The sequence below is a fragment of the Dryobates pubescens genome, chromosome 3 (assembly GCF_014839835.1).
Source record: "Dryobates pubescens isolate bDryPub1 chromosome 3, bDryPub1.pri, whole genome shotgun sequence".
Lineage (NCBI taxonomy): Eukaryota > Metazoa > Chordata > Aves > Piciformes > Picidae > Dryobates > Dryobates pubescens.
This window is the reverse complement of record NC_071614.1, coordinates 13,660,863-13,684,815: the sequence shown is the minus strand read 5'-3', so window position 1 is coordinate 13,684,815 and position 23,953 is coordinate 13,660,863. Positions and strand designations below refer to the sequence as shown.

Sequence of the window (23,953 nt, the reverse complement as noted above, 5' to 3'; positions counted from 1 at the left end):
CCAGTCCAGCCCTCCACCCAGCACTGCAGGGTCAGCACCAAACCATGTCCCTAAGCACCAGGGCCACAGCTGCTGGACACCCCCAGGGATGGTGACTCCAGCACTGCCCTGGGCAGCCTCTTCCAATGGCTGAGATCCCTTCCAGGACAGAAATAGTTCCTAGCACCCAGCCTGAGCCTCCCCTGGGGCAGCTTGGAACCATTGCCTCTGCTCCTGTCCCTTGCCACCAAGGAGCAGAGGCTGCCCCCTCCTCACTCCAACCTCCCTTCAGGGAGCTGCAGAGAGCAATGAGGTTTGCCTCAGCCTCCTCTTCTCCAGGCTGAACACCCCCAGCTCCCTCAGCCCTCCTCTAGCCCAGGGGCTCCAGGCCCTTCTCCAGCCTTGCTGCCCTGCTCTGGACAGGCTCCAGCCCCTCAATGTCCTTCCTGGAGTGAGGGCCCAGAGCTGAGCACAGCACTCGAGGTGTGGCCTCCCCAGTGCTGAGCACAGAGGGATGGTCACCTCCTGTCCCTGCTGCCCACCCTGCTTCTGACCCAAGCCAGGATACCATTGGCTTTCTTGGACACCTGGGCACTGCTGGCTCCTGGTCAGTGACTGCCAACCAACACCCCCAGGTCCCTCTCCAAGCTGCAGCTTTCCATTCACACATCCCCAAGTCTGTAGCTCCCCATGGGGTTGTTGTGACCCAGGTGCAGGACCTGGCCCTTGGCCTTGTTGAACTTCATCCAATGAGCCTTGGCCATGGCTCTCACCTGTCCAGATCCTGCTGCAAAGCTTCCCTGCCCTCTAGCAGCTGGACACAGCCACCCAGCTTGGTGCCATCTGCAGTCTGACTGAGGGTGCCCTCAGTGCCCTCATCCAGATCATTAATGAAGACATTAAAGAGGACAGGCCTCGGTACTGAGCCCTGAGGGACACCACTGGTGACTGGGTGCCAGCCAGGTTCAGCTCCGTTCTGGGGGCCCAGCCATCAGCCAGCTTCTCATCCAACACAGAGGCACTGAGCCAAGCCCTGTGCCAGGAGTCCCATAGCAGCGGACGAGTGGCAACCTGCCACCGATGCTGCGTGTTGGGATGCTCTCAAAGGGAGAGGTGTTGGCTGCATCCCTCTGTGGCAGGTGTGCTGGTGGACCTGGGGCTGGAGGACACGGGCTCGGCGTACCAGCGGGCTGAGAAGTACGTGGTGCGGCTGGACGGCGAGGTCCAGGCCAAGCTGGAGCTGTTCCTGCGGCGAGTGAAGCAGAACCCATACACCCTCTTCGTGCTGGTGCACGACAATGCCCACGTGGATCTGACAAGGTAGCTGCCTTCACACACACCCCCAGCCCCTCTCTGCCAGTGCCTTGCAGTCAGGGCTTTCAGAAGCCCTAACCTTACACAGCCAAGGCTTTCTCTAGGCCTCATGTGTGTGGTGCTTCAGAATCAGAAATCATCTGCGGGGGGTTGCTTGCCCAGGACGTTTGTTAACTGGTTCTGATCCCACTGAAGATGGTGAGGCTAGTTTCAGATTTTTGGGTGCCAAACAAGAGTCTTTGTAGGAAATGCTGTGCTGCTGAAATCCAGGGACAAAAGACAGCTTTGCAACTTCCTCTGTTCCTCCTCTCTTTTCTCTCTGTTCAACCCCAAATCTCCCCTGCTCTCAAGCCACTCATGTTTGAATTCAGAGATCCATAGAATGGGTTGGGTTGGAAGGGACCTTAAAGACCATTCAGTTCCAACCCCCTGCCATGGGCAGGGACACTTCACACTGGCCCAGGTTGCTCAAGGCCTCATCCAGCCTGTTTTTATCATGTTTTTATTGTTAGTAATATAAGAATTGCTTACAACCACTTACCTCTGCAGAACCTGAAACATGCCCCAGCCACTGTGAGAAAAGGATTTAAACCCCATCTGTGCTGGATTTGGCCAGCATTAGATCAGAACACAGCCCCACATACACACATGTGCAGAAACATTTCCTCACACTAAATCACAACTTTGCTAAATAAATAACCAGAGGTAATTATTCTGCTCTTTTTCTGTGAACAGACTGAGGAGGAGAAGTCTTAATATGATCTGTCAGAGTTGTAATGAGCAAACTGTTTCCCCTGAAGAACAGCTGAATACAGATAAAAGCAGCATTCCTCCTTCCTGATCCTCACCATCAGGTTTTTGTTGCTGTCTTTGCTATCCTTTGGGTTGTATTTTTGTCCTCTTTTTCTTTATTATTAGTATTTTTTTTCCAAAATAAAACTCCTGAATGTCCTGGAGGCAAAGATAGCTCCAGGAACAGAAAATCAGGACATCAGGAGACTACCAGATCCCCAAGTCTGTTACAAACTGGTTGTTTCAGACTGGAAAACCCACTGGATGTTGTCAAAGTGCCGCTGTGCCCTCCCCTCACGTCTCACACGGCAGTGCCAGGGATTGAATCAGTTCTGGCTCATCTTTTGCTTTCTCCACCCCATGCTCTTGTAAATTGGCACATTAATTCACCTTCTTGCTGTCAGCAGATTGTGCTCCTTGTTTTCCCCTCTGTTGCCTGACCCTGCCCAGAGAGAGCCCTCAAACCTTTCACCCTTCTGGAGAGATTTCTGAATTGTGATCATGTGGAGATTTTCCTGCACGAGTCTCAGGATGTCAGTAAGGCAATTCTTTGCATTCTTATTTCTGCAGTGCCATTTCAAGTTCCCTGTCTCATGGCGAGCCTAGCCATGGTCTGGCTGATAGAGTTATTAATTGCAGGGAGGTCCTTGAGGCATTCAACCTCATTGTTCTCCAGGTCAGCTCTTTCCCTTACGCCTTGCAAACGCAGCAGTCCCGGATCAGCTCTAGCAATGAGGTACACTGGATACAGTTTGACTCTGTGGTAAGTGTTTCACTGTTCATTTCAGCTGTGGACTTTGATGTAGACCTCCTGACTAAAGCAGTCTTCGCAGATGTGTGTTAAAGACAATTGTTATGAAGGGAGCTCTCTGCTGGAGTGTTTCTCTTAGGCTCTAGATAGGTAGCCATGGGATGCTGGGGGTAGGGGCAGCATTGCCATGCAGGCCCAGGAGCTGCACTTGCCCTTTGTCCAGACATGCAGCATGAGGAACTGCTGTGCTCTGGCCAGGCCAAGCTGTGTAGCAATGCCCTAGAGCTCAGGAGCTGGCTGGCCATTGGCAAGCAGTCTGACTTTAGGCTGCAAGTTCCATGTCACATGGTCTGATCTGATCATTACTTCTCTGGTACTAATCCATCTATGTGTTAGGTTAAGAAGTTACGGTACAGGAGGCGCCAGCATTGTGCAGAGAAGGAGTGGGAAAGGTCTTGGAGCCATTAACTTTTGTTCACTGTTTCAGCCAGCAGATTCTGAGGGTGTTTTGGCTAAATCTGATTCAAATCCCCCCACACCTTTTCCTATTCTTTGTTTGGCATATTTGTATCATGTTTGATGCTGCTGTGCTGAGTGGCCTCTTGGTGTCTGTAAAGTGTCTGAAAGTGTAGCTTTAAAAAGCAGCTAAAGTCAAACTGAGTAGTGGAAATAGAAGACTGGATGACTGTGCAAAGCTTGACTGATAACACAACCCAGTGTGGTCACCTCTTGTAAAATGGTCCAGAGAAGGTTTTATTTGCAAAAAGTAAAAAAATCAGCAACTTGCAGTCTTCTGATGAAAAAGAACTAAATAAATCAAACCACAGAACCCCAACCACACCCCAAAAAAGAGGGAGGCTGCCTGTGATTCGTTATGCTGGTAGTGACATTGCCCTAAGTGCATGGAGACCGTGCTGCGCTGCCAGCAAAGGCCTCCTGACACTGAGGCAGCAAATGCTCTGCCCCTCTGACTGCTGTCTGCAGGTTGACATCCCAGCAAAGAAAGGGATAGTTGTGATGTCCAGAGACCCTCTGCAGTCACAGGGAGCAGACACACTGCTGTCTCAGTTGTAGGAGCAGGACAGGCTCTCTTTAACTCTTCTCAAAGTACTTAAAGGAAAAAACCCTCCCCCCATGGATTGGATAGAATTGGGAAGTTTAAATGGAAGTGCTATTCACAACTAATACTGCAGTGCAAAGCATAGAAAATGCAAAGAAAACCCCAGGCCACAAAGAACCTCCTTAGGCCAATACTTGCCCCAGCCTCCAACAAACCAGGCCAAAACTCCAGGCTTGAATGCCCCCCCCCCCACTGCCTCTCTGCCCCATACTAAGCCTCTCTGCACCCTCCCCATTCCCAAACCCGTGTGATGCAGCTGCAGTTTGGCTCTCCAGCTCCAAGCCTCTGCCAAGGCCACCCAAGGGCTCACTCCCCTGCATCACAAAGATGAGGGAGCAGCATCAGGAAGGAGACGGAGGGAGGGAAAGAGAAGAAACTCTCCATGCAGCCAGTTTTATGTTGGGGATGCAGGCATTATGGGAATGAAATAACAAAAGATTACAGTGTCCTGTCCACCCCTGGACCTCCTGGAGGTCCTCAACTTATGGTTCTTAAAGGCACCCATGTCAAACCATGACAGCTGGAAAGCTTGCAAGCACCTCTGCCTACCTTTCCTAGCTGCAGTGAGATAAGAAGTGATGAACAATTGGCATTCTGTTGTATTCTTTGCAAGGGTGTCACTGGGTGGGGAAGAGAGGATACTTTGGGAACTGTTGTCCATTGCTTTTTTCAATTAGCTGAGGAAATTCAAGTGGTTTGCAGTTTGCCTCACGGTTTTTGCTGTCTCTGTGTGGAACAGGAGGACGCAGCAGGGGAAGACAAGCTGTACTTCGGTCTGAACGAGTACAGCAAGTCCCTGCAGTGGGGAGTCACAAGTCCCCTGCTGAGGTGTGATGAGACCTTTGAGAAAATGGTCAACACTCTTCTAGAAAGGTAGGAACTGACATGGGAGCTTGGGATTCTGCTGCTCTGGGATCTTAATGACACTGATAGATTTAGTTCCTTACACCTCTTGAACTTGGGAGCCCACAACTGGACACAATACTCCAGATGTGACCTGTAGGTCACCTGTAGGTCACATCTGGAGTATTGTGTCCAGTTATGGGCTCCCAAGTTCAAGAGGTGTAAGGAACTGTTGGAGAGAGTTCAGCGAGGTCCATGAAGATGCTGGGGAGACTGGAACATCTCTGTGGGAGCTGGGGCTGTTTAGTCTGGAGAAGAGCAGCCTGAGAGGGGATCCTCAGAGCTCAGCAAGAGCTAAAGGGTGGGGGGCAAGAAGATGGGACCGAGCTCCCATCTCCCATCTCCCAAGGCAAGGGGCAGTGGGCACAAACTTGAGCACAGGAGGTTTCACTGAAGGAAAAATTCTTTCCTGTAAGGGTGCCTGAGCCCTGGAGCAGGCTGCTCAGGGAGGTTGTGGAGTCTCCTCAGGAGAGATTCCAAACTCACCTGGACATTGTGATCCTGGGCAACCTAATCTTACTGGGCCTGCTTTAGCAGGGGGTTGGACTGGATGATCTTCAGGGGTCCCTTCCAACCCTCACCATTATGTGTCTGTGTGTATTTATGAGCCCCACTGCAGAGGGGTGGAGGCATGATGGCCTTCGACATTGATCTTGGAATCTCTGAAGTGTATGCAGTTCTTTATTTCTGTACCAAATGTAGTGCTGCTGAAGGAGGGGATGCCCTCCTTTGGTTTCCAGAGGAACTTAGGCCCATGCAGCAGCAGTCCAGGCTCTGCTCTGATGTTCTCTGTGCCTAGGAGGTACCAGAGGTTTCATTCCTCACCACTTCTGGTGTCTGTCTTGTTGAGACTGCCAAAGTCTTGTTAGTGGTGGCCCAGGTGAGTGATGGCCTTTCAAAACCATCATTTTTGTTTTGTTTTGTTTTGTTTCATTAGAGGGCTATGGTTGTGCTTCCTGCAGCTCAGAGTGGCTTCTTAGTAGCCTGCAGCTGCCTGATGAAGCTGCTTGGGTAGCAGCTCTCCATGATTGAAGGCACTCAGTGCAGGAGTGAAGGCAATACAGTCACAGCACTGGGGAGTTCACCTGTGCTGCACATCAGCAGGACGGATCCCTCAGAGCACTTCAGGCTATAGTTTTCACCATGTTTTGATGTTTGCTAGACCAACAACAGTGTCTCCCACACTGTTTTTCCTGGTTTACTTAGGTGGCTATTATAACTGCAACTGTGTCTGTATTTGTGAAGTAAAATACAGCATCAGTGATCCTTGTTGCTAATTTAACACATGCAAGTGCATCATTAATTCTTAATGTTTACTCTGTCTACAAATATGGGAGTAGTGGATGTGATAAATCATGATAAGTTCAGTTAATCTTTGCATGTCTTCAGGCTTCTGATAGCCTTTCTGGCCCAGGGGCAGAGGCAGTGCTCACCACTGCTCCCTTTCTGTTCTTAATGTATGAATGGGGAGAGGGCTATAGGAGGATTAGTGCAGGTGCAAATACTGCCCTGACAGTACATTGGGGGAAGACCAGAAATTGATGGGAGGTGAACCTCTGCCTTGGGGCCAGGATGTGCTTTTGCATCCCAGTTTATTAACTTAACCTCTGTTTTCAAGGAGCTGAGTTATTCCATCTGAGCAGATGAGCCACACAGGCTCAGCTGAAAACATTGCAGACATTTTGGTGTTATAAAAGAGGCTCCATGGTTTTAGCAGCAAAAGTGCAGTGGCAGGAGGAGTGAAGTGTATTACAGAGATATATTTATTGATTTAATGAGTGGCTTATGGCACACAGGGCACCTCTGCACCTCTGTTCAAAGACACACAACACTTTATTCACAGGGATCCCATTAAATCATTCAAGAAAGAGACCAGATGAATCTGGAGCTTTAAATTGTTTTAGTCATTTGGACTTTTGTGGCACAAGGCTAGCACTGAAGGCATCAGGCATAGAGTTTCTTTGTATGATGACGGTGAGTGAAGTGGTGGGGAGTGTCCAGAACCAGAGTGCTTTTTGCTTGAGTAGATTTTAATATTGTTCTCTTGGCATTCTGCTTTATGAGTTCTTATCTGCTGTCCCTGCATGTGGCTGTAAGGAGAGAAAGAAACATTAGCTAAGTTAAAAGGCAAGCTGGAAGTTCAGAGCTGGCTCAGAGCCAGCCGCCCCTGCTGGTAAGTCAAACTTTCTGGCGAGGAGTTGAGAGATGTGCAGTGCTGAAGTCCTTCTCCCACAAAATGCTTGCAACAGCAGTGGGAATCCAGGCTCATAGAAGAAAAGCTCATGGACAGCAAAGCAGTTGCTCAGCTGTGCTCTTCATGTGCAGTGGCCTGAGGTGATCTGTATCTCTCAAGGGAGTGTGACTGAAATTCTGAGACACATGAAGGTAACCAAAGTTTACAGCTTCAGTTACTTAAGGCTTGGCTCTGTGTCTCCTCTATTTGGACCATTATGGAACAGACTGCCTGGAGGGGTTGTGGAGTCTCCCCCTCTGGAGATATTCAAGACCCACCTGGATGTGTTCCTGTGTGATTTGGTATAGGTGATCCTGCTCTGGCAGGGGTTTGGGCTGGATGAGCTTTGGAGGTCCCTTCCAGCCCCAAACATGCTGTGATTCTGTGATATGTAGTCACACAGACCTTGTGTGAAATTACTGTCCATTAAAATCAAAGTCTTCACTCTCTGAGTGCCACAGAAAAACCCAAGGGTACTGTTTTAGCAGCCAGTCCTGGTGCAGGCTGGTTTGCAGCAGTTGCTGTGATCTTTGCATGTGCTAACACAGAGCTGTGTCTCCTCGAAGGTACCCCCGGCTGCACAGCATGGTGATTCGCTGCTACCTTCTCATCCAGCAGTACTCCCAAGCTCTGATGGCTCTCACCACCATGGCCTCACTGAGGGATCACAGCACACCAGAAACACTCAGCATTATGGATGACCTTATAACTTCTCCAGGAAAAGATAAGAATGGCTGTGGCCACATGCTGGTCATTCGGGTGCCGTCTGAGCAGCTGGCCATGCTGGCCAAGGAGAGGTTGCAGGAAGTGAGAGACAAGTTAGGGCTGCAGTATCGTTTTGAGATCCTCCTTGGGAATCCTGCCTCAGAGCTGACTGTCACCAAACACTTTGTGACACGGCTGAAGGTTAGCAGAACATCAATATTTGTTTGCATGCCCTTGGTAGTGACCTGAACCTGTGTCCTGTGTCCCTTGCCCCATGTCTGTAGGGAAAGGCTGCCTGCTCTGTGTCTGTCTCGCAGAGTTTTGCTGCACTTTGGATAAGGATCAATGCTTTAGGAACTTGGAAAGTACCTCTCTTGTTAAAGCTGAGTAACAGCATGAGGCAAATGATTTCATCTCTGAGTCTCAGGGAGCAGAGCTCAGACCTCCTTAGGAAAACTAATTCTTTCCACTGGCTTAATCTGTCTGTCTAGTATATCTGTCATGTGCTCTGTCCATCTGTCCTGTGCTCTGTCCATCTGTCTTCTGCTCTTCTGGTAACTGCTGAGGTATTCTCTTTGTCTTAGACTTCTGAAACTGCTGCCCCCTGGCAGCTCCTTCTGCACAGCACACAGGCACCAAGCTGAACTGTTCGCAACTTGCTAAAACCCATTCCTGAATTACCCTTCCCACATGCAACAAAGAGCTGCCATAGGCATCAGTCTGAAAGTAATTCTGGTTCTGTCCTGCTTCTTGCTCTAAGCCTCACAGAGGTACAATTTTCTGTTTCTACTGCAAGTTACACAGAGGAAAGGAGTGCATTTGGTGAGCCTTTCTGGAAGAGCTGTTGCAGGTAAAATGACCTTTAAAGAAGCTACAACCTCTGCTTCTCAAACCTGGTCCTTGGCAGGAGAGGGAAGAGAGGAAAGCAGTAGCCACAGAAGAGAAAACGTGAGGTAGCATCTCCGTGCTGCTGGAGTTTTGGTTGGGCATTAACTCCAACCTGAAATCGTTCTGGACTGGGACTCCTGTGAGGGCTTCTTTGCTTCTGTCTGCTCACCCCTTGCTGTAAAGGGCTGCAGCCCTCACACATTGCAGGAGCAGCCTGTGAGGCCTGCAGTGCAGATCAGGATTGAGTGTGAAGCTGTTGCAGAGGAATCTCTGCAGCCACTAATCTGGAACAGAGGAATTTCATCAGACAAAGAATGGAGAGTCTTGTAAATAATTATCCTTACTCCTTCCCCCACAACCTCAGATGCTTTTGAGGAGCAAAGAGAGGTCTAGGAATCTGTGTTTATTTTTACCCTTGACTAGACAAATTAGCTCTGAAACATGCATGTGAAGGGAGTGAGGAGAAGAATGCAGCTCTCCACAGATAAGCCTGCAGTGAGTTTTGAGATGGGTTATCCCAGTGGCACTGCAGAATGATGATCATCTGTGAGTCTTGTGCTGGCTGGCCATGCCTGGAGCCTGGGAGAGCAGGGGGTATCTGCAGTGCTGTGAGCCTGTGTCTGGGCAGCTGACTGCCATTGGAAAATTGATCAGCTGTGATACTCTTGAGTCTAGTTTATTGCAGACAGTTTTGTTTTAGTCTCCATGCTGCTTGGCTCTTCTCCTGAGGTTAGATGGAGTAATGAAGCTGGAGGTCCAGAGCAAGTGGTCCTGTGCTGGGGGGAGAGCAATATGAGGCCACTGGGAGCTTTCTGGTGGGACTGGGGCTCAAAATGCTGGTCCCACCAATAACTGCTGTTGGTTGTAGGGAGGATGAGACCTCACCTCAGCAATGTGTGTGGTGCTGCAGCAGGGCAGGGAGGGTTGGCAGCTGTGTCTGCAGAGCTAGTATCTGGACCCTTCCATGCTGGCCAGCCAGCCAGAATGAGGCCTTGAGTAGCCAAGTCTGGTGGAGAGGTGTCCTTGCCTGTGGTGGAGAGGTTGGAGTAGATGATCTCTAAGGTCCCTTCCAACCTGAGGCATTCTAGGATTTTAAGAAAATCATTTAAATAAGATTTTTGTGTTGCCCAGGCACAGCCTTTAACTGTGACAGAGTCAAACCATTTGGGAGGCATTAAGAAGAGAAGGCCCCAGGGACCTGTAGCTCTCTGCACCTCTTGATTAAGATGTTTAAAATATACATCTCTGTGCAAGTTCACAGCTCAAAGCTTCAGGCACCCAAGCTTCAAGTCTTTAGGCTTAGGCAAATCAGCTTTGTGTCTGTCTTCTATTTCATTTTCTGGCCATGCACTTTCAGAGCACCTTCCAGCACAGGAGGCAGGATAACACCCAGCCAGCCTGACCCTGCTGAGCCAGCACACAGCACTCTGCTGCTCAGGCTGCTTGCATGAGCCAGTGGTGGCTTCTGGGTAGCTGTGAAGATGAGAATGCTGGAATCATCAGGGGAGAGACATCAGGACTGAGGGAAGAGAATAGAGCCAGAGCTGAAAAGGGGAATATTGCTCCAAATCTTGCTTTTCCTATGCTAAGGAACAACTAATCCTAGAGGGTTTTTGGTGGGGATTTTCCAAAGGTGGAATGGCACACTGAGTCACTGAGCCACCAGTGAGTCCTCCTGTTCCACCCCCTGCAGCTGCCTGAGGAGATCACCCACAAAACATGGCCCCTGCCTGGGGAGGAGGGAACAGGACGAGGGTGCAGACTGAGACTGGAAGAACCAAGAGGGACTTGATGACAGGATTCTTGCAGGGGAAGTTCCCCACAAAGCTTGCATCAGTCTTGTTGCTCTATCAAGAGAACTTTGTCTCATGTTGCACATCTGTGCTGAGAAGAGTAATAAACATTTTCAGTGGGCAATTGGAGTGGTTTGGCTTCCTGTCATGACTCAGAGAAGAAGACTCTGTCTCAGCTAGGTACAAGTCTTCTCCAGAGCTGGTATTGTCCCAACATGGAAATGGAAATGCCTGGGTTACCTGGGGAGAGCTTCTCTGCTGGGCAGAGATTGAGGAGACTGTGTTGTCAGTTTTCCTCCTGGTACCCACAATGTATTGACAGGAGTGGCTGGATATGACCCTGCATGCCAGCAGTGTTTGTGGTGCTTGTGGCTTGTCTCAGTGAGCCTCTCAGCCCTCCAGCTGCATTTCATTTCAACAGTTGCTGTAGGGTGCTGGTTCAGGTCTTGATCAAATGCTGCCTGTATCACCTGGAAGTCTGTGCACAGACTCAAGATCTAACAATGTTTTTAGGAGTCTACATCCAACAGACAGAGCAGAAATGGGCTCAGCCAGGTTCAGTAAGGTTGGCTGAGCCAGGAGGGCTGAGGCCTGTAAGGACTGATGCCTCCAGCCTGTTGAAGCCTTGGCAGACTGTCATTAAGGAGTCCTTTCTTGTGGAGGTACCTCCAGGGAAAGGGAGAATGTCTTTCTTTTTCTGTCATATAATCTTTCATTATATAGAATATCTAAGCAAATATCTGAGGATCATGGAATCATTTTCATACTCCACCCAAAGGTTTCACTTGAGCTTCACACGTTCCTTTCAAAGAACTTTTCATCTGTGCCCACATGAAATGGAAGGCATCACCTGCATTTTTCTCTGACAGACCACATTATCACCACACCAGGTGTATGGTTCCAGCTCTGAGTACCATGCTGTGCATCCTTTTTCTGTGCCTTTAATTCTTGACTAACACACTGCTACCAACAAAAAATGCATGTCTGTACCTAAGATCTGAGATTCGAAGGTCTCCTGCTTGCTGGCTGTTGGGAAAGCTAACGCTGTACAAAGAACTGGAAAAGAGAAGGGGTGAAGGTTTAGAAGGTGCCATTTAATTGTGACTGGGGTTCTCTCTGTCCACAGGCTTGGAGGGGGAATGAGCAGGAGGACTGGATCCCTCGCACCTACCAGGATTTGGAAGGTCTGCCTTGCATTGTTATTCTAACTGGCAAGGACCCTCTAGGAGAAACCTTCCCCAGGTGCTGTTGTTGTTTGTGCTCTATGGTTATTCTCTAGCAAGTTCAGATAGGTTGGGGGGTGGATAAGTGGTTTGATACCATCTGGCCTTTATTTCAGAGGAAAAAAAAACCCAGGCATGTATTTCAGACTTCATTGAGGTGCAGTTTCCCATTCTGGGCTGTGTGGTTTGTGAGAAGCTGCTGCCCCGTGTGGGTCAGTGAGTGCACAGCTGATGTGCTGAGCAGCGTTAAAGACTTCTCTGTTTCTGGGCAATTGAAATTGTTCATTGATATTTTAGAAGCACTGGAAGGCAGGGAGTGTTGATCAAAGCCAGAGAAACAAAGCATTTCTTTCTCCTTGGGCTGGGTCTTGCAGGTCACTGAAGTACTGTGACCTTCGGCTGATTGACTCCAGCTACTTAACGCGGACTGCACTGGAGCAGGAGGTAGGCCTGGCCTGCTGCTATGTCTCCAGGGAGGCCATTCGAAGGCCTGTGGTAGCTCTTGACCTGAGTGAGAAGGAGCATGAGAAGGCTAATGGTAGCGAGAATGACTCTGATGAGCTGCTGATAGACCTGGACCGACCCCAGAGTAACAGCAGCGCTGTCACTGGAACCTCAGGTCAGTTCTTCTGCTGTTGCTCTGAAGCACACATCTTGGTGCCTGTGCTGCTGGAATCTGAGTGCAAACACTGAGATGTTTAGTCCAGTGGTTGCTTACCTGCATCATGCTGCAAGCTAGGCAAGGAAATGCTAGCAGCAGATTCCTTCCAGTGAGCAGTTTTGCTGTGTACAGCTAAAGGGGGATGGTGGTGCCATAGCCAAGAGTCCCTTGGGAGTTTTGTTTTTAAACTTATATTTCACATTAGTTGCTGGTTTCATCTGTGGGAGCCTGAAAAGATCTTAAAAATGAGAGTAGAAATGGATAGTATAAAATGCTAGGAGTAGAAGAGTGCTCTGTAGCTGCAGGGGCAGCTATGGGTGAGGATGGATATTTGCCTCCTTGCCAAGAGTGGATAGGTCTTGCCCTACTTCTTCAGGCATGAGTGGAGCATCACCTCCCACCAGGAACTTTCTTGCATCCCTGGGTCCTTCCCTTTGTTCCCTTATGAGTTTGAGGTATTAAGAGAGCTGAACTGGACCTTTGCTATACACCAGATCTTCCCATGTCCCACCTGAGACTGACTGGTATGGAGGAGGAAGCTCATGTTAAAGTGGCAATGAAATGAATGCTCTGTTCCCATAGGAAGGAGTGTCAACTTGACTTGTACAGTGGTGTCCTATACTTGAATTTCAGAAGGTTGTACAATCAAATTCCAAATCCCAGGTGGGGAATGGGAGGTTGGGATGGAGACAGGTGTTTGGACTCTGAACCCTGGCAGAAGGCACAAATAAGTGTCAATAGTTTCTGTCCAAATGGTGAAACCCTGACCAGAGCCACATGGTGAGCTCACCCTGCAGCACTCACTCAGCAGAAGTGTTTGAAGATTGGAATTGTCCCCTGGATGAAATGAGTCCCTGATGTCTTTGCTTTTCCTGGTGCCAGCCAGTGTCTGCTCACTGCCTGCTCGCTGCTCCCCAGGTTCCCTGGCAGACAATGGTGTGAGCTCCTCGAGCGCTGCGGACAGGTCCCAGAAGCAAGCTCCAGCAGCTGACTTCCAGGCCGCGGCACACAGCTCTGTCGACGAGGGAGCTTTCCCCGGCTGCACAGCCAAGGAGAGCCTGAAGCAGGAGTGTGACTCGCTGGGGAACCAGATGGCCAGCAGCACCACTTCCAAAGTGTCCTCCCTGTCCTGCGCCTCGCAGCCACTGCGCTGGGCTGCCCAGGACAGCAGGGCCCTGCATGCCGCGCTCCCGCGCATCGTCATCCTCTCCAAAGCTGCCTACTGCCTTCTGAGCTCCCAGAAAAGTGGGAGTTTGCCTTCTTCCTCTTCTCTCCTGCCTCATGCTGACGTGTCCTGGCTGAGCTCTCTGAGGCCTCTGCTTCACAAGGATATGACCAGCGAGGAGCAGTCTCTGTACTACAGGCAGTGGACAGCAGCCCGGCAGCACCACGCAGACTTCAGCAATCAGGGCGAGGCCACTGGCTCCAGGAGCTTTCACCCCAGGCGTCTGCTTTTGACAGGGCCACCACAAGTAAGACAGCAGTTCCTTCCTCTTGCCTTATGAGCAGGGTGAAATAACAAGGGTGAGGACTGGAGATCATAAATGCACGCTGCAAGGCCACACACAGTCACTTTTCAGGGCTAAGTCCATGCTGGAAGCGGCAAGCAGAGGAAGGGTGATGCTGTGTCTTGTGCTTTAGCCTAATGAAACACACATGGATGGCAGTGGGCAGAAAATTGCCAGGGGAGTATCAGCAGAGAAGCAGTGATGCAGACTGTGGGCCAGGCTGTGCTCACAGATCCATTCAGCATAATCCAGTGCCTGAAAGGGGCTACAGGAAGGCTGGGGAAGGACTTTTGACAAGGGCTTGTAGTGATAGGATGAGGTGCAATGGCTTTGAGCTGGGAGAGGGGAGACTGAGACTGGAAATTAGGATGAAATTCTTTGCAGTGAGGGTGGTGAGACACTGGCAGAGGTTGCCCAGGGAGGTTATGGCTGCCCCCTCCCTGGAGGTGTTCCAGGCCAGGCTGGATGAGGCCTTAAGCAAGCTGGGCTGGTGGGAGGTGTCCCTGCCCATGGCAGGGGGGTGGGAGCTGGATGAGCTTTAAGGTCCCTTCCTACCCAAACGTTTCTGTGGTACTGGGGAATGTTATGTCATGTTTCCTGTCTTCAGACAGAGCTAGAATGGGGTATGCCCAAAGGCATTTATCTGAAACTTGTCCTTCCTTCATGTTACTCTGAGTTGGGATCTGGACTCTTTCCCCTCTCTGGCTCAGGTGGGGAAGACTGGCTCCTACCTGCAGTTCCTGAGGATCCTCTTCCGCATGCTGATTCGCTTGCTGGAAGTCGATGTGTATGATGAGGAAGAGATTGATGCCAGTAAGTATTCAGCAGTCACTCTTCATGTCCCTCACAAAGAGCCTCTGCTGTGGTGTTATTTAGCAGAGACAAACTGCTATGCTCACAGAAAGTCTGTAAGTGAGACCTGCCTGTCCTACCTGTCCAGCAGTATGCAGGAGGGGTCTGCATAGATTCAGTACAGGTGAATCAAAGTGCAAACTTTATATCAGGCTTGGATGAGTGCTGTTAAATGTGGTTTGGGTTAATCTGTGTGGATAGCATTAAAATGGACACACACGAGTAAATGGACAACATCTGCCCATCTTACCTCTCCTTGCTAGGCTTCAAGCAGTGGCTGCTTTTAAGTAGGCCATTGAAGAACATTTCTGGCCCAAACAGCTCTGTTGTTTATGTTTAGTTACACATCACCTCCCAGTTCTCAGTAAGATATCTTCTGTCTGCACTTTACAGTTGTTATGCTGAGGAAGGAGGTGGGGGGAGCCTCTTTGGATTGGTAGTCATTTGTCAGATCTCACAGATCCATTAAGTGCTGTGTCAGGACTTTGCCTTGGGAAGCACAAATCCTCTTAAAAATCATTCCTCTTCAGGGAGTTCTTTACATAACTGTGGTTTGACTCTGAAGATAACTCCACAGTGCATTCATCTCATGACTGCTGGACTGATAGCCTGACAATGCAGTTGTCAAACCTTTGAAAGGTTTTCCTTGGAGTGGAGTTTTCCTTGGAGTGGGAGCTTGGGGCCTGTTACTCTCTCATCATTTGACCTAAAGTACCCCAGAAACTCAGGATGAAATATCCAAATGTAAGAGCAGCTCTGCCTTGTGTCTTCTGGCCTCTTGCCTGGCAGGGATGTGCCTCACCTCCAGCAGCTGAGCAAGCTGGCTTTGCCTGGGAGGTTTGGTTCCACTACTTGTACTGCAATGCTTCTCCAGACTGATTAAGGAAAATGCCATTTTGTTCTCCAACCCATGGATGTTACTGTCCCATTTATAAAGGTTCTCTTTGGGACCAAAGGAAACAGTAATTGAAATTAAAATACCTTCTCTGTTCTTTGGTGTCTGTGTCTGTGATGTAGTCAGGCAGCAGCCCCTCTTCTGAGCTTTTCATTCCATTACTAACCTACATCTGCCTTAATGCTTAAAATGTCCAAGGGCATGAGATTGAACAAGTCTGAGTGCCAGGTTCTACACCTTGGCCAAAACAACCTCATGCAGTGCTACAGGCTGGAGAGCAGCCAGGCAGAGAGGGACCTAGGGATGCTGGTTGACAGCAGCTGAACATGAGCCAGCAGTGTGCCCAGGGGGCCAAGAAGGCCAATGGCATCCTGGCTTGCATCAGGAAGAGTGTGGCCAGCAGGAGCAGGGAAGTCATTGTGCCCTGTGCTCAGCACTGCTGAGGCCACACCTTGAGTCCTGTGTCCAGTTCTGGGTCCCTCAGGTTAGGAAAGATGTCTTTTGCTGCCTTTATCATGTGCCACCTGCTGCTAGTTCAGAAATGTGTAGTGCCTCTTTCTCTTGGCTTTGCCTTTGGATACTTTGGATTCAGTTTACCCAGTGCTCCTCACTGCACCACAGAGAGGCTCCAGACTACACCTGTCTCTTCTGCACAGACAGGACCCTTCCTCTGAGCAGTTTATGCTTAAAGCAGAGGGAATTATACCTCAGCAGCCTGATGAGGAGCAGAGCAGAAGACACCTCTGTGGCTCCTTCACCTGTATGCAGCTTCCAAGGAGCTGCCAGCTCTCAGGAATGGCTTTGAATGGGTTCTAATTTCAATTTGAGCACTGTTTAAGATGTTCAGAGAGGTGTCTGTATGTGGACACCTGAGTGAGTTCCTGTGCAATGGCAGTTCAGCAGACATCATGTGGACACCACTGGGTATCTGCTGCTGCTAACCTGAAGTGTGTTGTTGCAGGTCATGCAGAGAGCAGTGAGGTCACTCAGTCTAGCAATGACCACTGGCCAGACATTGAGATCTTCAGCAAAATGGCTTTTGACCTGAGTGTGCATGACCCCAAGTACAGAGCTATAAGTCCTGTGTACACAGAGCAGCTCTCAAGAGTGAAACAAGGTAAGTAAACAGCAGAGCTCTTGAGGAGTGCTTCCCTACAATGAAGCAGGTGTCGCTGGTGTGGCTGTTCACAAGAACACAAACATCCCTGTACTCTTTGCTGGCATCACAGCCTCTGGTTTTCAACACTCAGAATTTCTGTTACTTCTTTTCTTTGTGCACAGAAACAAGCAAAGAAGCCACATCAGAGGAACCTAAGAAAAGGGAGACCGTGTCCATGATGTTGACTAAGTATGCAGCTTACAACACCTTCCATCACTGTGAGCAGTGCCATCAGTACATGGACATTAACCCTGCTGCACAGGTTGGTGGCAGAGTCCAGGGGTAAAGGGCATCCTTCATTCTTCTGTGGCCTCTTCAGGCACACCACTCTGGTGTCAGGACTCATCCTTTCACCTTCCCTGAGGTGGAATTGTTGAATTCTTCCATTCTCAGGGGAGACATTGAGCTACAGACCCTGGAACTGTGTCTGCTGCCCTCTGCATGAGCAGCTGTCCTCTCCAGCTGCCTCTGGCAAAGGGTGAACATTGCCCCTGGTTGTCTCATCCAAAGCTTGCCCAGAGGGCTTGCAGCCTCTCAAGGGAGAGGACTGCAAGATCAAGAGATGCCTATCTCACATAAATGACAGCTGTCTACACCTGTGATGAGAGACTGGAAGGCCTCCTTCTTCTCCCTTTGCAGCTGTGCATGCTTCTCAGCAGTAGCTTAGTAGTTGATGGCAAAACCAACCATTTTAATTGCTTAGTTAAACTTTTGGCCTTTAAAGCAAAGTTGTACTTGCAGGAGAGTTGCAGAGAAAATTATTCCTGGTTAAGAGCTCAGACATTATTTCTTAGCCACCATCACCATTTTACTTGGAAGTTTCTTGTCTTAAATTGTTCTTTCCTTGCTTGCTAATCTCCTCCAGCAGCTTGCTGTTGAGCTGTCACACTGCTGACACTGACCTGGCAGTGCACAATGCCAGGTACCTCTGGCTGATACACCATGCTGCATTGTGCTGACACAGGAAAGTCCCCACAAAGGACATCAGCTGTTCCCTCCACTCATCTTTGTGCTTGTGGTCAAGCATAAGCAGTAATAAATATCAGCCTCTACTGTCTGTGCAGGAGTTGGCTCTGTGTGTCACAGAATCACAGCATGGTGAGGCTTGGAAGGGACCTCCAGAGACCATCGAGTCCAACTCCCCTGCCAGAGCAGGGTCACCCAGGGCAGGGCACACAGGAACACATCCAGGTAGGCCTTGACAGTCTCCAGAGAAGGAGACTCCACATCCTCTCTGGGCAGCCTGCTCCAGGGCTCTGTCACCCTCACAGTAAAGAAGTTCCTCCTCATGTTTAGATGGAACTTCCTATGGTCAAGTCTATGCTCATTCCCTCCTGTCCTGTCACTGGGCACCACTGAGGAGAGTCTGGCCTCATCCTCCTGACCCCCACCCCTTAGATATTTGTAAGCATTGATCAGATCCCCCTCAGCCTCCTCTTCTCCAGGCTAACCAGTGCCAGCTCTCTCAGCCTTTCCTCATATGAGAACTGTTCCAGTGGCCCTGTGCTGGGCTCTCTCCAATGGTTCTTCTTGAGCTGTGGTGCCCAGAACTGAACTCAGAGAAACTGCACACCCAAAAGGAGGTCACTGGATAGCTAACATTATAGAGAGAGATTCTTCAATGCCTTAACATAACCTAAACAAAGCCCCTTCCATCTCTCATCTTTCCTTAGGCTAATTGTTTCATTTCAAAGGCTAGAGAAAGCAAATTGCTAAGAGTAAATTACTTGACCCTGTAGTAAGACAGATGCTCCTGTGGGCTGACATCAGATATGGAGGCACTTGGTACGTGCACATGGCTCAGTGAAGTGCTGTGCAAGCTGAGCTCACCCAAACTCTTCATGGCCTGGTTACTGCTGTGCTCTGCTGGGGTTACCAGGCTGCTGAGGAGAGTATCACAGGAAAAACCCCAGAGTGCTGCAGCCCTGCTCTGCTGAGCTGTGTTAGTGCCAGTGGTGGGCACACACACCCTGTTCTGTGCCCCAAGCCCTTGGGGAAAAGCTCCTGGGACAGTTTGTTTCCTAGTACATGCAGCAGCAGCTCCATGGAGAAGGATCTGGGAGTCCTGGTGGACAGTGAGTTCTCCATGGGACAGCAATGTGCCCTTGTGGCCAAGAAGCCAGTGGTTTCTTATTGTGCATTAAGAACAGCCAACAGGTCAAGGGAGGTTCTCCTCCCTCTCTACTCTGCCCTGGTGAGACCACATCTGGACTATTGTGTCCCGTTCTAAGCTCCTGAGTTCAAGAGGGACAGGGATAGACTGGGGAGTGCCCAATGGAGGCTGTGAGGATGCTGAAGGGACTGGAATATCTGTGTGATGAGGAAAGGCTGAGAGACCTGGGGCTGTTTAGTCTGGAGAAGAGAAAGATGAGAGGGGATCTTATGAATGTCTGTCAATATCTGCAGGGTGGGTGTCAAGAAGGGGCCAGGCTCCTTTCAGTCCTGGGATAGGACAAGGGAAAATGGACACAAACTAGAACCCAGGAAGTTCCATTTCAGCATGAGGAGAAACTTCTTTACTGTGAGGCTGCTGGAGCCCTGGAGCAGGCTGCCCAGAGAGGTTGTAGAGTCCCCTTCTCTGGAGGCTTTCAAGCCCCACCTGGATGTGTTCCTGAGTGCCCTGCCCTGGGTGATGCTGCTCTAGCAGGGAGTTGGACTGGGTGATCTCCAGAGGTCCTTTCCAACCCCACCCATGCTGTGATTCTAAGTAATTTCCATCTTCAGCAGAGTCCCTGTGGCCCAGGATCAGTGTGGGTATGCAAAGCTGATTCTTTTAAATAGCAGGGGCAGGTACATGCCTAAGTAATGTGGTTTATGTGGTTTATGTTAGCTTCAGTTACTGGAAGAGAACGTCCTGGATGTTCTTCTCTGGTGGCTTCCATCACAGATTGCAAGAGCAGGTAGCCCTCTAGTCCTCTTTGCAAATCTTGCTCTTTTTTTATGCTTTTCTGCCTGCAGATCTCTGACTCCACTCTGCATGCTTTCACATTTTCATCCTCCATGCTGGGAGAAGAGGTTCAACTGCATTTCATAATCCCCAAGTCCAAGGAGAGTCACTTTGTCTTCAGCAAGCAGGGGAAGCACCTGGAGAGCATGCGTCTGCCACTGGTCTCTGACAAGGTCTGTGCTGCTCCTGCCCACCTGCTGCCTGCCTGCAGCCTGGCCTGCAGCTGCAGATGGATGGTGCTGGCCTGGGGTTGTTCTGTTGGGTTTGGGTTTTCTGTAGTCTTTTGCATAATTCTTGCCTGACTGTCCTTAGAACTTGAGCTCTCTGAGCACAGACATCCATTTGTGTTCCTGGTGTCCAGGAATGTGTTGCAATGAACAATAAACTTAAAACCCAGGGGACACAACAAATTGGCAGAACTCCATGTCAGGAATACCTTGGTTTGTACCTAATGCTGCCCAAATGTCTCCTGTTCCAGCAGAATCTGAACGCAGTCAAGAGTCCTATCTTCACTCCCTCCAGCGGGCGTCATGAGCATGGCCTCCTGAACCTCTACCATGCCATGGAAGGCATCAGCCACCTTCACCTCCTTGTAGTCAAGGAGTATGAGATGCCACTCTACCGTAAATACTGGCCCAACCACATCATGCTGGTGCTGCCAGGCATGTTCAACAACGCTGGAGTTGGTAAGAGAGCCTCAGTGCGTTGCTGGCAAGATAACCAAACCCCGGGGGACAGTGTGGTGCTGAGGGACATGGTGCAGCAGCTGCTCACATGCCTGCTTTGGTCACAGCAGCAATGCCTCTGCAAAGTACACCGAGGTGTAAGGACTGCCTGGGGCTGTGGAATGCCTGTTTGGATTGATCTCTGCCTTCTCAGTGGCATGGCTGATGTTTGGTAGGCTGTGTGCCATCCACAGGGTCTTGACAGGCTTGAGAGGTGTGCCAGTGAATACTACATGAGGGTCAACAAGTCACAGGGCAATGGCCTGCAGCTGGGACAGGCCAATCCCAGGCACAAATCCAGGCTGGGTGCAGAGTGGGGAGAGAGCAGCCCTGAAGAAAGAGCCTTGGGGGTGTTGGGTGTGTGCAGCTCCCCAGGAGCCAGCAGTGCCCTCATGCAGCCCTGCAGGCAGCTGTGTGCTGGGCTGCAGCCAGAGCAGTGTGGGCAGCAGGGCAGGAGAGGGGATTCTGCCCCTTGGCTCTGCTCTGCTGAGACCTCACCTCCAATCCTGCCACCAGGATTCTGGTTCTGGTGTCCTCAGCATGCAAAGGACACAGAGCTGCTGGAGTGAGTCCAGAGGAGGCCACAAGATGATCCAAGTGCTGGAGCAGCTCTGCTGTGAGGACAGGCTGAGGGAGCTGGGGTTAGACTGGAGCTGAGGAAGTTCTTCAGTGTGAGGCTGGTGAGACTCTGGCACAGGCTGCCCAGGGAGGCTGTGGATTCCTCTTTCCTGGAGGTGTTCAAGGCCAGGTTGGATGAGCAGCCAAGTCTCGGTGCCTTCCAACCTAAGGCATTCTGTGATTCACTCATCTCCCTCAGCCCTGCTGTGTGGAAGTTCATTCCAGACATTTGAATCAAGACTTTTTCAAACTGCAGCTTCTTCAGTCTGCTGAAGCTAAACATTAACTGCAGCTGAACACTGAGGGCTTGAACTTCGGACGTCATGAGGCTGAGGTTTTCCTGCAGGAAGTAGCTTCAAGTTTAGAATCTTAGCCTCTTCTTGGTTCAGGATTCTTCTTGGTTCATGCCCACAAAACCACATTCTGCAGTCTGCTGAAAGGGCCAAGCTTCTTGCTGTCTGCCTCCTGGCTCCGCTCACACAGACAGAGGGACGTAGGGAGTTCTGTTTAAGATGTTGTGAGCGCTCAGTTCATAAAGGCTAATGACTGCAGGTGTTGCTGTAGCTCCTTTTTCTGGCAGGAGAGGATTGGTGAAGGCCACTGAAGATCTCTTCTTTGTGGTCTTCTGCCAGGTGCTGCCAGGTTTCTCATTAAGGAGCTCTCCTACCACAATCTGGAGCTGGAGCGGAACCGGCTGGAGGAGCTGGGGGTGAAGCGGCAGTGCGTGTGGCCCTTCATCGTGGTCATGGACGACTCCTGTGTCCTATGGAACATGCACAGCATCCATGAGCAGTCCAGGTGAGCAGCCACCCACCACTGGGGGCCCTGCACTCAGCTGGCACAGACAGCAGCACACCTGCAAGTCACAGGCTCCTCGCTGGCATCTGACAGGGCATGGCAGAGCAGGCAGCAGGACAAGAGAGAGCTGGAGCTGCTGGCCACATGCTCCAAATGCTGCCAAACAAAGGCAGCTTCCAGCGTGGCTCTTTGCTGTAGGAACAGCTGGCTGTGTCCAACAGGCCTGGCAGATATTGTTAATCACTCAGCTTTCATTCAGCTCTCTCAGAAGTGTGCCTCCAGACATCAGATACCTTGTCAATAGTGCAGCCAGGCAGCTCTTTCACTCACAGCAGCAGGAAGGCAGCAGATTTGCCTTGCTGACCAACCCACACCCAGCCTCCTGCTGCTGAACACTTCCACCTGGCTCTGCCTTTACATCCATGTCCCACAGTCAGTACCATCAACAAAGCTCTCCTTGTGCTTGTTCCTTGCCTAAAGCCATTCTTGTTTCCAGTGACTCTTTGGGTGATTTTTCCAATGTGTTACTGCCCTGATCCATTTTGACTCAATTTGTGTTTCTCAAGGGGCACTGGGGCTTTTGAAAAGGCCTTAAGCTCTTGCCTTTCTTACACTTATGTTGCCTATCACAGAGGGAAAAAGCCTTCCAGAAACAGTGCCTAAGGCAGTCCTTTTGCTGAAGTGTGGAAGACCTTATGCACTGGTCTGATACAAGGTCTTGTAAGGCCTCACTCAACTGTGTAAAGTCTTACTCTGCTGTGAGACCCTCTTCCTGCAGTGATGGAGCTGATGGGATGAGGTTAGGTGGCTGCTCAGTCTGTGTTTCTGCCCTTATTCTTACAGCATCTGCAGTAAGGTTCTCAGTCCTTAGTGGGATTTGCTGGTGCCTTGCTCAGACACTCACACACATGTGTGAATGCAGACTGTGTCCCCCCAGTTCTGTTTGGATGTTGTGGATGATTGTGTTTTGCAGCCAGTCCCTGGAGCCTGGGGTTTCCAACAAGAATGTGTCTCTGAAGAGTGTCCTCCAGCACATTGAAGCCACCCCAAAAATTGTTCATTATGCAATCCTGGGTGTGCAGAAGTGGAGCAGCAAGCTGAACACCAGGAAAGCAAAGGCTCCCTTCTCCAGGTGCCACGTGCATGATTTCATACTGCTCAACATAGACCTGACCCAGAATGTGCAATATGACCTGAACAGGTAGGCACTGCAGACCTCTGTACTAAAATCATACCTGGCATGGGGACAATCTTGCCACCAGAGTTCAGGTTGCTGTCAAGATAAAAACAAAGGCCTTGTCTGAGGTGTGAGTGCACAGGCACAACGCCAGAGGGACAGGTGCTGCATCTGAAGGAATCCTGCATGAAAGCAAACTTAGGGAAACCTGGCAGAGACAGGCCAAGAGGAAAGGGCAAGGCAGGGTACAGAGGACTGGGGAGAAAGAGGAAACTTCAGAAGAAAAAGGTAACCAGGACACCAAAAACAGAAGAGAGAAGCTGAAATTGCATCAGTTCCAGGAGGAGTGTGGAGCTTCCAGAGAGCCTCTGCCAGAGGCAGAAGCTTATTGCAGGACTAGGAACAAGAGTACAGGAGGTGGTTGAGCTGTGAGGAAGGATTCCTTGCATTTCTTGCAGAGCCATGCATCCTCCCTGTTTCAATAAGAACAGATCAATAAATAACTGCCCACTGTTTCCCTGCTCCCCTACCTACATCCTGAAGCCTCATCCCTGGGGGGTTTTAAGGCCAAGCTGGATGTGGCTGTGGGCAGCCTGATCTATTGTGAGGTGTCCCTGCCCATGGCAGGGGGATTGGAACTGGCTGATCCTTGAGGTCCCTTCCAGCCCTGATAGTTCTGATTTGTACAAAGCACTCATGGGGCTTTGCTGCTCGTCCTCATCACAGACTGAAGCAGTGTCCAAGTCCTGCCAAGTGAGTGCAGAATAACCCCTGGCCATGGGGCATCTCACCCTGATCTGCTGCTGCTCTTCTCAGGGATCCTTTGTGTTTGAGTGAGAAATTGCAGCCTGGCTTCCAGAGCTCTTGATGGGATGCACCCATGAGTGCTGGAGGAGCTGGCTAAGGTTATTG

At 50.3% G+C, this 23,953-nt stretch overlaps 1 protein-coding gene across 1 annotated transcript in view; it reads left to right on the top strand.

Annotated features, from left to right (window-relative positions):
- Positions 1 to 23,953, top strand: part of GREB1L (GREB1 like retinoic acid receptor coactivator) — a 99,087-nt gene that overhangs the window by 68,429 nt on the left and 6,705 nt on the right. The window contains exons 16-29 of the mRNA XM_054179683.1: positions 1,119 to 1,299; positions 2,656 to 2,848; positions 4,696 to 4,829; positions 7,659 to 7,998; positions 11,605 to 11,720; positions 12,076 to 12,320; positions 13,281 to 13,834; positions 14,581 to 14,683; positions 16,579 to 16,734; positions 16,899 to 17,038; positions 19,735 to 19,896; positions 20,205 to 20,409; positions 21,699 to 21,864; positions 22,838 to 23,065. Of these exons, the coding sequence (XP_054035658.1) occupies positions 1,119 to 1,299; positions 2,656 to 2,848; positions 4,696 to 4,829; positions 7,659 to 7,998; positions 11,605 to 11,720; positions 12,076 to 12,320; positions 13,281 to 13,834; positions 14,581 to 14,683; positions 16,579 to 16,734; positions 16,899 to 17,038; positions 19,735 to 19,896; positions 20,205 to 20,409; positions 21,699 to 21,864; positions 22,838 to 23,065 (2,923 nt within the window). The remainder of the gene's footprint in view (positions 1 to 1,118; positions 1,300 to 2,655; positions 2,849 to 4,695; positions 4,830 to 7,658; positions 7,999 to 11,604; positions 11,721 to 12,075; positions 12,321 to 13,280; positions 13,835 to 14,580; positions 14,684 to 16,578; positions 16,735 to 16,898; positions 17,039 to 19,734; positions 19,897 to 20,204; positions 20,410 to 21,698; positions 21,865 to 22,837; positions 23,066 to 23,953) is intronic.